The 15800-nt window shown below is 38.3% G+C and overlaps 1 protein-coding gene across 1 annotated transcript; it reads right to left on the bottom strand.

The window, feature by feature from the left end:
- Positions 1 to 3979: 3979 nt before the first annotated feature.
- IFT43 (intraflagellar transport 43) lies at positions 3980 to 15059 on the bottom strand (the record flags this gene model as incomplete). Its single annotated transcript, XM_070098388.1, is given in 4 exon segments — positions 3980 to 5718; positions 12265 to 12400; positions 14308 to 14380; positions 15001 to 15059. Coding segments are annotated over 4 exon segments (379 nt in total), but the record flags the coding sequence as incomplete, so codon positions are not given.
- Between the last annotated feature and the right edge of the window lie 741 nt (positions 15060 to 15800).

Here is a 15800-nt window from a genome sequence, read left to right as displayed (position 1 = left end):
ATATATATATATATATATATATATGCAAAACAACCACTCTGAAAGAATAGAGAAATTCCAAGCGCTTTCGTGACTACTCACATTATCAAGGAACTATGAAAGTGAAGCATCCAAGGAAGCTATATAAGGGGTCGGCCAGCACCTTACTATCATAGTTCCTTGATAATGTGAGTAGTCACGAAAGCGCTTGGAATTTCTCTATTCTTTCAGAGTGGTTGTTTTGCATATATATATATATATATATATATATATATATATATATATATATATATATATATATATATATATATATATATATATATATATATATATATATATTTATATATATATATATATATATATACTATATATATATTATTTATTATTATTATTTTTTTTTATTATCACACTGGCCGATTCCCACCAAGGCAGGGTGGCCCGAAAAAGAAAAACTTTCACCATCATTCACTCCATCACTGTCTTGCCAGAAGGGTGCTTTACACTACAGTTTTTAAACTGCAACATTAACACCCCTCCTTCAGAGTGCAGGCACTGTACTTCACATCTCCAGGACTCAAGTCCGGCCTGCCGGTTTCCCTGAACCCCTTCATAAATGTTACTTTGCTCACACTCCAACAGCACATCAAGTATTAAAAACCATTTGTCTCCATTCACTCCTATCAAACACGCTCACGCATGCCTGCTGGAAGTCCAAGCCCCTCGCACACAAAACCTCCTTTACCCCCTCCCTCCAACCTTTCCTAGGCCGACCCCTACCCCGCCTTCCTTCCACTACAGACTGATACACTCTTGAAGTCACTCTGTTTCGCTCCATTCTCTCTACATGTCCGAACCACCTCAACAACCCTTCCTCAGCCCTCTGGACAACAGTTTTGGTAATCCCGCACCTCCTCCTAACTTCCAAACTACGAATTCTCTGCATTATATTCACACCACACATTGCCCTCAGACATGACATCTCCACTGCCTCCAGGCTTCTCCTCGCTGCAACATTCATCACCCATGCTTCACACCCATATAAGAGCGTTGGTAAAACTATACTCTCATACATTCCCCTCTTTGCCTCCAAGGACGAAGTTCTTTGTCTCCACAGACTCCTAAGTGCACCACTCACCCTTTTCCCCTCATCAATTCTATGATTCACCTCATCTTTCATAGACCCATCCGCTGACACATCCACTCCCAAATATCTGAATACATTCACCTCCTCCATACTCTCTCCCTCCAATCTGATATCCAATCTTTCATCACCTAATCTTTTTGTTATCCTCATTACCTTACTCTTTCCTGTATTCACTTTTAATTTTCTTCTTTTGCACACCCTACCAAATTCATCCACCAATCTCTGCAGCTTCTCTTCAGAATCTCCCAAGAGCACAGTGTCATCAGCAAAGAGCAATTGTGACAACTCCCACTTTATGTGTGATTCTTTATCTTTTAACTCCACGCCTCTTGCCAAGACCCTCGCATTTACTTCTCTTACAACCCCATCTATAAATATATTAAACAACCACGGTGACATCACACATCCTTGTCTAAGGCCCACTTTTACTGGGAAATAATTTCCCTCTTTCCTACATACTCTAACTTGAGCCTCACTATCCTCGTAAAAACTCTTCACTGCTTTCAGTAACCTACCTCCCACGCCATACACCTGCAACATCTGCCACATTGCCCCCCTATCCACCCTGTCATACGCCTTTTCCAAATCCATAAATGCCACAAAGACCTCTTTAGCCTTATTTAAATACTGTTCACTTATATGTTTCACTGTAAACACCTGGTCCACACACCCCCTACCTTTCCTAAAGCCTCCTTGTTCATCTGCTATCCTATTCTCCGTCTTACTCTTAATTCTTTCAATAATAACTCTACCATACACTTTACCAGGTATACTCAACAGACTTATCCCCCTATAATTTTTGCACTCTCTTTTGTCCCCTTTGCCTTTATACAAAGGAACTATGCATGCTCTCTGCCAATTCCTAGGTACCTTACCCTCTTCCATACATTTATTAAATAATTGCACCAACCACTCCAAAACTATATCCCCACCTGCTTTTACCATTTCTATCTTTATCCCATCAATCCCGGCTGCCTTACCCCCTTTCATTTTACCTACTGCCTCACGAACTTCCTCCACACTCACAACTGGCTCTTCCTCACTCCTACAAGATGTTATTCCTCCTTGCCCTATACACGAAATCACAGCTTCCCTATCTTCATCAACATTTAACAATTCCTCAAAATATTCCCTCCATCTTCCCAATACCTCTAACTCTCCATTTAACAACTCTCCTCTTCTATTTTTAACTGACAAATCCATTTGATTGAACTTTGTATAGAAAGGGGTTTAGTTATAGGTAATACATATTTTAAGAAAAAGAGGATAAATAAGTATACAAGATATGATGTAGGGCGAAATGACAGTAGTTTGTTGGATTATGTATTGGTAGATAAAAGACTGTTGAGTAGACTTCAGGATGTACATGTTTATACAGGGGCCACAGATATATCAGATCACTTTCTAGTTGCAGCTACACTGAGAGTAAAAGGTAGATGGGGTACAAGGAGAAGAGAAGCATCAGGGAAGAGAGAGGTGAAGGTTTATAAACTAAAAGAGGAGGCAGTTAGGGTAAGATATAAACAGCTATTGGAGGATAGATGGGCTAATGAGAGCATAGGCAATGAGGTCGAAGAGGTATGGGGTAGGTTTAAAAATGTAGTGTTAGAGTGTTCAGCAGAAGTTTGTGGTTACAGGAAAGTGGGTGCGGGAGGGAAGAGGAGCGATTGGTGGAATGATGATGTAAAGATAGTAGTAAGGGAGAAAAAGTTAGCATATGAGAAGTTTTTACAAAGTAGAAGTGATGCAAGGAGGGAAGAGTATATGGAGAAAAAGAGAGAGGTTAAGAGAGTGGTGAAGCAATGTAAAAAGAGAGCAAATGAGAGAGTGGGTGAGATGTTATCAACAAATTTTGTTGAAAATAAGAAAAAGTTTTAGAGTGAGATTAACAAGTTAAGGAAGCCTAGAGAACAAATGGATATATATATATATGTATATATATATATACAGTGGTCCCTCACTTTTCGTAGTTCTCGGCAATCGTAAATTTCGCCAATCATAGGGGTATTTTCGTATAAACATGGACTTGCTTTTCATAGGTTGACTCGCGAATAGTAGTTCTTCCGGGACGCGTACGCACGGTGTGAGCCCGGGCAGCCTCCCTACCCAGCCAGTCTGGCATTGTTTACCAGTGAGTGAAGGTCCCCTCAAGTGCTCCTACGAAATATTTAATAATATTCCACTCATTTTAGTGCTTGCAAGTACTAAATAAGCTACCATGGCTCCAAAGAAAGCTCCTAGTGCCCAGCCTGTGGTAAAGAAGGTGAGAAATATGTACAGTGACAAAGTCTTCAGCCATTTTAGGGAAGTGTTAGAGACGTCAGAAACAGAGCTCTCTCCACAGTTACTTTGCGAGACAGGACTAGAGTGACTCTCAAGGTGGTCCTAGTGGCATTAAGAAACAGAGAAGAGAAGCAACCCCAGAAAAGCAATTGGTACCTGAGGTGTTGCTGGAAGGGGATTCCCCTTCCAAACTGTAAACAATCCAATCTCTCTCCTCCTCCAGTCTCCCATACACTAAGAAGAATCTCCAATAAAGGTAAGTGTTATACTGTTAATGTTTCATTCATCATTTCCCATTGTATTGTTTATGTACTACATGTATATTTCATGTAAAAAATTTTTTTGTTTTAAAACTTCTGGGTGTCAGGAACGGATTAATTGTATTTACATTATTTCTTATGGGGAAAATTGATTCGCAAATCATAAATTTCGTTTTTAGTAGCTCCTTCAGGAACGGATTAATTACGAAAAACGAGGGACCACTGTACATATTTTACAGTTGAGCAGCATATGTATATACAGTATATACATATATGCTGCACATGGAATATCAGGATATGTAATCAATGTGTATAAAATTTTAAAAGATTTTATTCAGTAAATGAAGTTTTATTTTATTACTGTTTAATAAAACAAGATAAAACACTCGCACACACACACACCAAGTACAGTATATATGGACGTATGTATGTATGTACATGTATATGTGTACAGCATGTGTGAATGTTTACATTTTGTATAAAGTGTTTATCACATGATGGACGGAGTTCTGGGTGAATGTGTTAAGGTACAGTGAAGAACCGACCTTGCTTCAAGTGTATTTCTCTCTATTGAAAGTTCAACTGTGCTTCAATTATATTTTCTTTTATGGTGATTCAACTGCATTTCAACTGAACTTATCATATGAAGACCCAACATTAGTACAGATGCTCCTTGCTTTACGAGGAGCGCCTGTACGATGGTGCGATAGCAATGCACATTCAAATTTAGTTTTGAATTGTACAGTACTGTATATTTATTGATAGGATAAATTTGTGTTTATTTATTTACTTTTCAATACTAGCATTTAGTTAGTTACAGTAATTATCTATTAAGTGATAGAAATTTATTTGCCTATTTATTTATCATATTCGTATTCAACTAACGATATTTTCAACTTACAATAAGTTCAGTGAAACATAACCTCCATCGAAAGTTTGTGGAGCTCCTTGTAATATACCTACAACTATTATTCCATTTAGGAAATCTCATACTCAGTGATTAGTACAAAATAACCCACACATAGAAGAAACAAACTTATGACATTTCTGTCTGACTTGGACCATTAACTAGTTAACTGGATAACTACCTAGTTAATTGGACCATTAACCAGTTAATTGGATTAACTTGTTAATTGGACCACTAATGGTCCAAGTCGGACTAAAATATCATCGTGAGTGTCTCTCTCCTATGTGCGGGTTATTTGTGTATTGTTCCAGTCACGGTATTATGTCTTTTTGTTATTTTCATTTGACTAGAATCTGTAAAACAATTTTGTTAACTCTTAACATCTCCCACTAATACAGAGTTAGTAAATATCTTCAACATCTACCAGATGTAAGAAATATGGGTGAAGAGGTCTACAAGGAGAATCTGGACCAGTTCATGAAGAACATGCTAATTCGTGAAGAAAGGGGTTTGTAGGCCTATGGATAGTAACACCATGGTTGCTTTAGACAGTCTTCAGGGAAGTCTGGTCTCAGAGCAAGCTGTGAGAGCAGAATTCACAGAACAAGCCACCGGTTTGTATCCCTAGCTACAAATTACAAAAACGTGAATGCAAATGCACGAAGAGCGTTCCACAGCTTGAAGACACACAGCCAGTTTGAAACTGCTTAAGAAATTACAATTACATTAAGATCACTGAATCAGTTTAAAGTATTGATGCATACTTAAAATTGTACTATTTTCATTTAGCTACCTCACTTTTTGGGTATTAATGCATACTTAAAATTGTTATAACGCTCACTAAGCTACTTCACTTTTCAAGTAGTGTGTAAGCATTAGGATTAGTCTTCCTGAAATGCACTGCATGCTGGTGACTTTCTTTTGTGCTTAACGATATTTTGTTACATGTAAACTACATTCTGTATACTGCAGAAAGAAAATGCTTGTTTTGAGATGAAAGAAAAGGTGATGGAAGTGCAGGTCTCCTACGCAGACTATGAGGGAGTTGTTTCACGCTCGCTAGATTCGTCACTTGGGTCCCACTCGTTCCTCAGGTCCGACGATACCTCGGTGAAGATTGTATCCCACTTCCACTCTATGTCTGGCTGGCCGGTGAAAATAATAAAGTCGTATATAATGTATTATAATGTAAACTGAATAAAGTGTGCATTAATGTACATGTATATGGAGAACTGTCTATTTCAGATTACCAAATTCTTGTTGAACACTAATTAACCCTTTGAGGGTCGACAGGCCCTCTCTGAGACTCATTCTCAGGGTCAGCCAAATTAAAAAAAAAAAAAAAAAAAAAAAATCTTATGAAAAGACGGAGAATCTTTTCCTGATCATAATGACACCAAAAGTATGAAATTTGATGGAAAACTTACAGAATTATGCTCTCGCGAAGTTAGCGGTCTCCGCGATGTTTACGCATCGGCGATTTTGCCCACTTTGAGCCCTATTTTCGGCCAATTCCACTGTACTATTCGACAAAAAACATGAACATTTCACTAGAACTCCATTTTTTCTATCAAATGAGTGCAAGAAACCACCCCTTTACCAATTTCAACTATCCAGTACAGTGGTCAGAATTTAGCAATTTTTGCCAATTTCACACAAATTTCAAAAGATGCTAATTTCCGAACAGGGTCCAGAATAAACAAGAAAGACATTCCTGGCACTAAAATGACATTTCCTCTGTTCATTAGTCATGTCACAAGGCCCCTCTTACATTCTTTTGCTTTCCACTTTGAATTTTTATTCTCATAAAAAAATAGAAGATTTACTGTTATGCAGACTACTGCATTAGTGTAAAAAATGGTATAAATAATATTGGCGCACTTGCAAAAGAATATTAGACTCACCAATTGACGTGTATTGGATGCTTGGCATGATTTGTTTACTTTTGAACTTTGGTAAAAATCGAACATTTCTGCTACTTTGAGCTCAATTTCAAGGTACTTTTCATTGTAAAACCAGTCAAAATCATCTTAATTTCTGTAATATGTCTTCCATTCTATAAAATGAGACCAAGAAAACTAGAATACAACAATAAATACCATACGAAAATACAGTGCAAAGTCTCTGTTTTATTCCAAAAAAACAGTCAAGGTTTTTTTTTTCTCATTATGCACTGTGTGCTGCAGGTTTTTTTTTATACTGTGCACAGTAACCACATAGACCCATTCTTTCATATGTAGGCCTACCAGCTTTCTCTCGCTAGATTTGAGGGCGCTAGAATTTAGGCGTACTAGTACGTCAAAAACCCTGGGTCGTAAGCCGTACTAGTACGGCCGAAACCCCCAAAGGGTTAATAAACAACTGTAGGGCCCCACTTATACAGCAGGTTAGGTTCCAGGCTACTGTAGGTCCCCACTTATACAGCAGGTTAGGTTTCAGGCTACTGTAGGGACCCACTTATACAGCAGGTTAGGTTCTGGGCTACTGTAGGGCACCACTTGTACAGCAGGTTAGGTTCCAGGCTACTGTAGGGATCTGCTTATACAGCAGGTTAGGTTCCAGGCTACTGTAGGGATCCACTTATACAGCAGGTTAGGTTCCAGGCTACTGTAGGGATCCACTTATATAGCAGGTTAGGTTCCAGGCTACTGTAGGGATCCACTTATACAGCAGGTTAGGTTCCAGGCTACTGTAGGGATCCACTTATACAGCAGGTTAGGTTCCAGGCTACTGTAGGGATCCATTTATACAACAGGTTAGGTTCCAGCCTACTGTAGGGATCCACTTATACAGCAGGTTAGGTTCTGGGCTACTGCCATACAACAAAATGACTGTAGGGTGAATCATAGCTTTATTGCACCCTGCAACTAGACCTAAGATTTATCAACACTACGGACTTTACAAGAACAGCAAGTGCCAATACTGTACTTTAATTCTGTACATTTGACATTTTTCTTACATTACATGGTGAGGAGCACTAAACCCATAGGGGTCACACAGCACCTAGGAGAAGGGAAGGCAATCAGATTCAATATATGGAAAGGGAGGATAACTCTTTTTTTTTTTTCTGGATCAAGAACTCTTCACTGGCATCGAGGGTTAATTATGCATAAACACGTTCAGTAGTATGATTTTTTCCATGTGGTAAATTTCTGATTATGAGTGACAATTAAATCAAATTATATGGCTGACATAAACCAATCTACACATGAAGTGTTATTTAGTTATCTATTAGTTTTCCTCTTTGTTTAAATCAGCCCAAAATGCTTTGCACAATTATGGGCTTTTCCACAGGAGTAATAAACAAATATTTAGTATTTCTTAATCATAATCATTATTTCAGCATGATATAATGCCTGTACAGAGGTGGGTGACATTTAAGTATGCATGCAGAAAGCCCCTTTGTTTGCAGAACATTTTATTTAAACCTAAGCCTATCTTAAGACTAAAAAGGCAATAACTAATTGACTGCTTGTATATACAGTCTCGAAGTGCTGGTTAGTGTGGCTGTTGCTGTTTTGCACTTAGTGGTCAGAGGAACAAGGCTCCACTACTTGCACTGAATGACTCCCCCTCCTCACAGCTTTAAGGCTTCTCACAAATATAGCAGTAATAATAATAATAATAATAATAATAATAATAATAATAATAATAATAATAATAATAATAATAATAATAATAATAATAATAATATAATGCAGAGACTCTATAGTTTAGAAATTAGGATGAGGTATGAGATTAACAAAACTATTATCCAGAGGGCTGAGGAGGGGTTATTGAAGTGGTTCAGACATGTAGAAAGCATGGAACAAAATAGAATGACTTTGAGAGTATATAAATCCATAGTGGAGGGAAGGCGTGGTAGGGGTCGACCTAGGAAAGGTTGGAGGGAGGGGATAAAGGAGGTTTTGTGTGAGAGGGGCTTGGACTTCCAGCAAGCATGTGTGAGCCAGCGTGTTAGATAGGAGTGAATGAAGGCAAATACTAGTTTTTAGGACTTGACGTGCTGTTGGAGTGTGAACAGGGTAACATTTATAAAAGGATTAAGGGAAACCAGCAGGCCAGACTTGAGCACTGGAGATGGGAAGTACAGTGCCGGCACTCTGAAGGAGGGGTGTTAATGTTACAGTTTTATAACTGTAGTGTAAGCACGCCTTTGGCAAGACAGTGATGGAGAGAATAATGGTGAAAGTTTTTCTGTTTTGGGCCACCCTGTCTTTGTGGGAGATGGGCGATGTGATAAAAAAAAATAATAATTACTAATTTTTAAACTCAACGACCATCTCCCCCCAAGGCTGGGTCACCCAGAGAATAATAATTATAATAATGTAACGGTAATATACCTCGTTGGAAAAAATGAACATTTTTTTTTTAACAAGTCTGCCGTCTCCCACAGAGGCAGGGTGACCCAAAAAGAAAATACTTTCATCATCATTCAACACTTTCACCTCACTCATACATAATTACTGTTTTTGCAGAGGTGCTCAGAATACAACAGTTTAGAAGTATATATACGTATAAAGATACACAACATATCCCTCCAAACTGCCAATATCCCAAACCCCTCCTTTGAAGTGCAGGCATTGCATTTCCCATTTCCAGGACTCAAGTCTGGTTATATAAAAATAACCAGTTTCCCTGAATCCCTTCACTAAATATTACTCTGCTCACACTCCAACAGCTCATCAGATCCCAAATACCATTTGTCTCCATTCACTCCTATCTAACATGCTTGCACACGTTTGCTGGAAGTCCAAGCCCCTTGCCCACAAAACCTCCTTTACCCCCTCAATCCAACCTTGTCGAGGATGACCCATACACCACCTTGCCTTCCTTCCACTACAGATTTATACGCTCTCCATGTCATTCTACTTTGATCCATTCTCTCTAAATGACCAAACCACCTCAACAACCCCTCTTCAGCCCTCTGACTAATACTTTTATTAACTCCACACCGTCTCCTAATTTCCACACTCCGAATTTTCTGCATAATATTTACACCACACATTGCCGTTAGACAGGACATCTGCACTGCCTCCAACCGTCTCTTCGCTGCAGCATTTACAACCTAAGCTTCACACCCATATAAGAGTGTTGGTACTACTATACTTTCATACATTCCCTTCTTTGCCTCCATACATAACGTTTTTTGTCTCCACATATACCTCAACGCACCACTCACCTCTTTTCCTTCATCAATTCTATGGTTAACCTCATCCTTCATAACTCCATCCGCTGACACACCAACTCCCAAATATCTGAAAACATTCACTTCTTCCATACTCCTTCTCTCCAATTTGATATCCAGTTTTTCTTTATCTAAATCATTTGATACCCTCATCACCTTACTCTTTTCTATGCTCACTTTCAACTTTCTACCTTTACACACTCTCCCGAACTTGTCCACTAACCTTTGCAATTTTTCTTTAGAATCTCCCATAAGCACAGTATTGTCAGCAAAAAGTAACTGTGTCAACTCCCATTTTGTATTTGATTACCCATAATTTAATCCCACCCCTCTCCCAAACACCCTAGCATTTACTTCTTTCACATCCCCATCTATAAATATATTAACCCTTTGAGGGTCCGTGCCGTAGATCTACGGCTATACATCGAGGGTCAAAACCGTAGATCTACGTCATGAGCTCAGCTCACTCTAAGCTGTGAGTGGTAAATTTTGGCCTAGATATGAGAAAATACATCTATGTGGTGTGTGTGCACCACATAAAACAAATCCTGCAACACACAGTGCATAATGAGAGAAAAAAAACTGAGACCGTAATTTTCGATTAAAACAGCGACTTTTCAGTGTTTTTTCCTATGTTTTTTATGGTTGTATTTGCAATTTCTTGGTCTCATCTGATAGAATGGAAGATTTATTACAGAAATGGAGATGATTTTGATTGGTTTTAGTACTGGAAATGGCTTGAAACTGAGCTCAAAGTAGCGGAAATGTTAAATTTTTGCTGATGTTCAAGAGTAAACAAATGACCTCACGTGTCTAATACATGCCAGCTGGTGGGTCTAATATATGTTCACAAATGTGGTGATATTATTTATCCAATTATTACAATATTGCATAACAGTAAATCTTCTATTTTTTGGTTTGAATAAAAATTCATTATGTGAATAAAAAATAAAAATGAAATTCATTAGTAAAGCCTGAAAATGTAACTAATGAACAGAGGAAATGTTAGTTTAGTGCCAGGAATGCCTGCATTGTTTATTCTGAACCCTATTTTGAAACTGGAATATTTTGAACTTTGCATTAAATTGACCAAATTACCAATTTCCGATCACTTTATTTTGTAGTTGAAAAAGTTGACTTGGCGAATTCTTGTGCTCAATTGATAGAATAGAAGTAATACTAGTGAAATAGCTAAGAATTTAGTCGACTGGAATAACATAATTGGCCTAAAATGGGAGTCAAAGTCAGCAAAATCGCCGATGCGTAAATATCGCTGATACATCAAAATTCGCGAAAGCATAATTTTGTCAATTTTCCGTCAAATTTTGTACTTTTTGTTTTATTACCTTCAGAAAAAGATTCTCTACCATTTCATAAGAAAAAATAACAAAATTATTTTTTGAAAATTCTTGGACCCTGGTGCACACTTTGAAATTTGGCCTCTGGACCCTGAAAGGGTTAAACAACCATGGTGACATTACACATCCCTGTCTAAGACCTACTTTTACCAGGAAGTAGTTTCCCTCTCTTCTACACACCTTAACCTGAGCCTCACCATCTTCATAAAAACTCTTTACAGCATTTAGTAACTTACTACCTATTCCATATAGTACTTGCAGCATCTGCCACATTGCTCCCCTATCCACTCTATCATATGACTTTTTTAAATCCGTAACTGCAATGAAAACTTCTCTACCTTCATCTAAATACTGTCCACATATATGCTTCAATGTAAACACTTGATCTACACATCCCCTACCCACTCTGAAACCTCCTTGCTCATCTGTAATCTTACATTCTGTCTTACCTCTAATTCTTTCAATAATAACCCTACCGTATTCTTTTTTCTGGTATACTGAGTAAACTAATTCCTCTATAATTTTTATGATCTCTTTTGTCCCCCTTCCCTTTATATAAAGGAACTATACATGCTCTCTACCAATCCCTAGGTACCTTCTGCTCTTTCAGACATATATTAAACAAAAATACCAACCACTCCAACACTATATCCCCCCCTGCTTTTAACATTTCTGTCATGATCCCGTCAGTTCCAGCAGCTTTACCCCCTTTCATTCTATGTAATGCCTCATGCACCTCCCCCACACTCACATCCTGCTCTTCTTCACTCCTAGTAGATGGTATACCTCCCTGGCCAATGCATGAAATTACCGCCTCCCTTTCTTCGTCGACATTTAAAAGTTTCTCAAAATATTCCCACCATCTACCCAATACCTCCATCTCCCCTTCTACTAACTCCTCTACTCTGTTTTTAACTGACAAATCCAATAGACACTTATACCTTAATTTTTAAAGTGGAGGGATAAGTCAGTGGAAGGCCTCGGTCAGATGACCAAAAGCTCCAGCTGTGGGTCATTATATTACTAAGACCAGCATCAGGAAACACTTGTCCTGTTTCCCGACAAACCTAACCTAACCTATATTATTTACTACAGTGAAAGAACACACTACTGACGATAGCTTTAGGTTGAAATAAAAGTCTCACCTCTCGTATGTCAGCTTCGTTTGCCAGGCAGTTGGCGAGGAGTCGCAGGTCTATGTCATCCAAGGTTGAGAAAGCAGCATGACGCAACAGATCTGTATCCAGTTCCTTGTATGTGGCTACCAAGTTGATGGCAACACTGCAGCAAAAACAAGTGCAATAATGTAGTCTAGAATGACAGCTCCCTGATGCAAATTGAGTATTTTTATTACAGTGGACCCCCGACATTCGATGGCATCGACATTCGATAAATCCGACATTCGATGCATTTTAACGCAAAAATTTCGCCTCGACATTCGATGGAAAACCCGACATTCGATACGGTTTGTACGAGACGTGTCCATGTGTGGCATGAACTGCCTCGTGTGTGCCAGTGTTTACAAGCCAGCCAGTGTGCGCGCATCTAAGGATACATTCGGTACATTCCATATTATCACTGTTTTTGGTGCTTGTTTCTGCAAAATAAGTCACCATGGGCCCCAAGAAAGCTTCTAGTGCCAACCCTGTGGTAAAAAGGGTGAGAATTAGTATGGAAATTAAGAAAGATTTTGAAGGGTTTGGGGCTAACCCTTAGAAGCCTATGCCAGTTGTGGACTCCATTGTGCCTACTTCAAAAATTAAGGAAATGTGTGCAAAGTGGGTTGAACTGCAAACCTTTATGGATGAAAATCGCCCTAACACAGCTATTGCAAGCCGAGCTGGTGACTATTACAATGACAATGTTATGGCCCATTTTAGACAAATCTTAAAGGAACGGCAACAGAGATCTAGTGGCTCTCAAGCTGGTCCTAGTGGCATTAAAAGAAGAAGGGAAGTAACCCCGGAAAAGGACTTGCTACCTCAAGTCCTAATGGAAGGGGATTCCCCTTCTAGACAGTAACAACTTTGACACTCTCCCCTCCTCCCATCCCATCAATCATCACCAGAACTTCATTAAAGGTAAGTGTCAATTATTCTATTATTATTCTATTGTTATTATTATTATTATTGTAATTATTCTATTGCATTAAACTTAATATTTCATGTGGTAAATTTTTTTTTTCATACTCTTGGATGTCTTGCACGGATTAATTTGATTACCATTATTTCTTAATTCGACTTTCGATATTTTCGGCATTCAATAGCTCTCACTAATGGATTAGTATCGAATGTCGAGGGTCCACTGTATATTATTATTATTATTATTTTTTAACACAGTGACCTGAAAAAGAAATATTTTCACCATCATTCACACTATCATTGTCTTGCCAGAGGTGTACAGATACAACAGTTTTGACATCACTCCAAACAGCAAGTATCCCAAATCTCTTATTGGAATGCAGGCATTGTACTTCTCACCTCCAGGACTTAAGTCCAGCTAATCGGTTTTCCTGAATCCCTTCACAAAATGTTACCATATTCACATTCCAACAGCTTGTCAGGTCCCAAAAACCACTTGCTTCCACTCATTCCTATATAACACATTCACACATGCCTGCTCTAGGTCCAAGCCCCTTGCACACAAAACCTCCTTCACCCCCCTCCCTCCAACCTTTCCTAAGACAACCCCTACCCCTCCTTCCCTCCACTACAGATTTACACACCTTCCAAGTCATCCTATTTTGCTCCTTCCTCTCTACATGACCAAACCACCTCAACAACCCCTCCTCAGCCCTCTGGATAATACTTTTAGCAACTCCACACGTCCTCCTAATCTCCAAACTACAAATTTTCTGCATGATTTTCACACCACACATATTGCCCTCAGACACGACATCTCCACTGCCTCCAGCCTCCTCCTAGCTGCAAAATTCACAACCCATGTTTCACATCCATATTATTATTATTATTACTATTATTATGTCCATGGGGAAGTGCTAAACTTAGAGTGGTCACACAGCACCTTGGAAATGGGAGGTGATCAAGCTTGATCCAAGGTAAGTAGCTCCAATTCCTTGGATTATGAGTCTGCAGCATCAAGGCACCTCCTTCCTTGAAAGGGATTACCTGGTGTAGCAACGAGCACACAACGTAGACGCAAGGCATCTGCCCTTCCCGTACACTCACCTGGGAGCATTAGCAATCTGTTGTGTGAAGTCCTCTTCCACCACATCATCGAGGTCAGGTATAATAGGCATGTCTACAACAAATTAGGAACACTTTATTACCAAGTCTTCACCATTTCATAAAAAACTTATTAGCAAAACATTGTTTTTTTAATTAATAAAGCATTACCAATTTATCAATACATGGTATAGGAAACACTGAAAACAGACGATAAGAGTTAAAAGCATAATGAAAATGACAAGACTATTTAAGCAAAATATCAGATCTGGGAGCAGGGCAGCATGATCATTGCTTTTAAGATTACAATTTAGTAATTCAAGGAAAAACTCAGAAATCAAGTACTACACTGTACAAGGAATACATCATAATGTTGATTATACATGTATACAGTAATATTGACCCTTGTGGGTTTAGTGCACTGGTCAGTGGGTTAATGCACTGACCTGTGAATTTTACCACTCACTCACCAAGGGTCCAAACCTCACCCGTTCCGTGGTTTGTTTACGATTGTGTTATTACAATCTCGAAATAGCTGGAGTTATATTACCATAATGTTTTGAATGTGGTGAGCATTTGCCAATTTTTTACACCATGTTCACTAAATATTTGTACACTAGTACACTATTTGTACATTAGTACAGATTTGTTCTGAGATCTATACTACACTTCACTCACCTAGTTAATGCAACTCACCTTGATCTGAATCAGAATTACGGCGGAACCTTCTGTCCTCCTGGGGTGGTCCAAAGCCGCTAAATAAAGAACAGTTTCTAAATTACAACATAGGCTAAATAAAACAATGCTTAAAATCTTACACATGGTAAAAATTACGTATACAGGTGGTCCTCGACTTATGATGGTCCAACTTACGATATTTCGACTTTATGATGGTGCACAAGCAATTAATTTGGAGATGAAACTTAGGATAATTATCCAGCATGAAGGTGGTAAGTCCGTAACTCGTATTTATTTACTTTTCAATAATGGTATTTAGTTATAGTAATTATTTACTCATATATTCACTGACATTAGTTATTTATTTACTTATTTAGAATATCGTATTTGACTCATAATATTTTTGACTTAGGTTTGTCGGAACGTAGCCAAATTTTAAGTCGAGGACCACCTGTGTAGTTCACTTTCGTTTACAAATTGGAGTTACACTCCCAGAGGTCCTGGGAAACTAGATATTGTGAATAATACAAAATTTAGTTTACCTAACAAATTTTGGTGTCGTTTTGAATTCACTCTGTGCTTAAGAGACAAGTAACTGATACTAAAGCAATGGTAATTATTATAGCTATTATTATTATTATTATTATTATTATATACAAACAGGAACATGTTTATTATTATTATTACAGTGGACCCCCGGTTAACGATATTTTTTCACTCCATAAGTATGTTCAGGTGCCAGTACTGACCGAATTTATTCCCATAAGGAATATTGTGAAGTAGATTAGTCCATTTCAGACCCCCAAACATACATGTAC

Source organism: Cherax quadricarinatus, chromosome 62 (genome assembly GCF_038502225.1).
Source record: "Cherax quadricarinatus isolate ZL_2023a chromosome 62, ASM3850222v1, whole genome shotgun sequence".
NCBI classification, from domain to species: Eukaryota; Metazoa; Arthropoda; class Malacostraca; order Decapoda; family Parastacidae; genus Cherax; species Cherax quadricarinatus.
The sequence above is the reverse complement of the archived record's forward strand: the minus strand, read 5'-3'. Positions and strand labels throughout refer to the sequence as shown.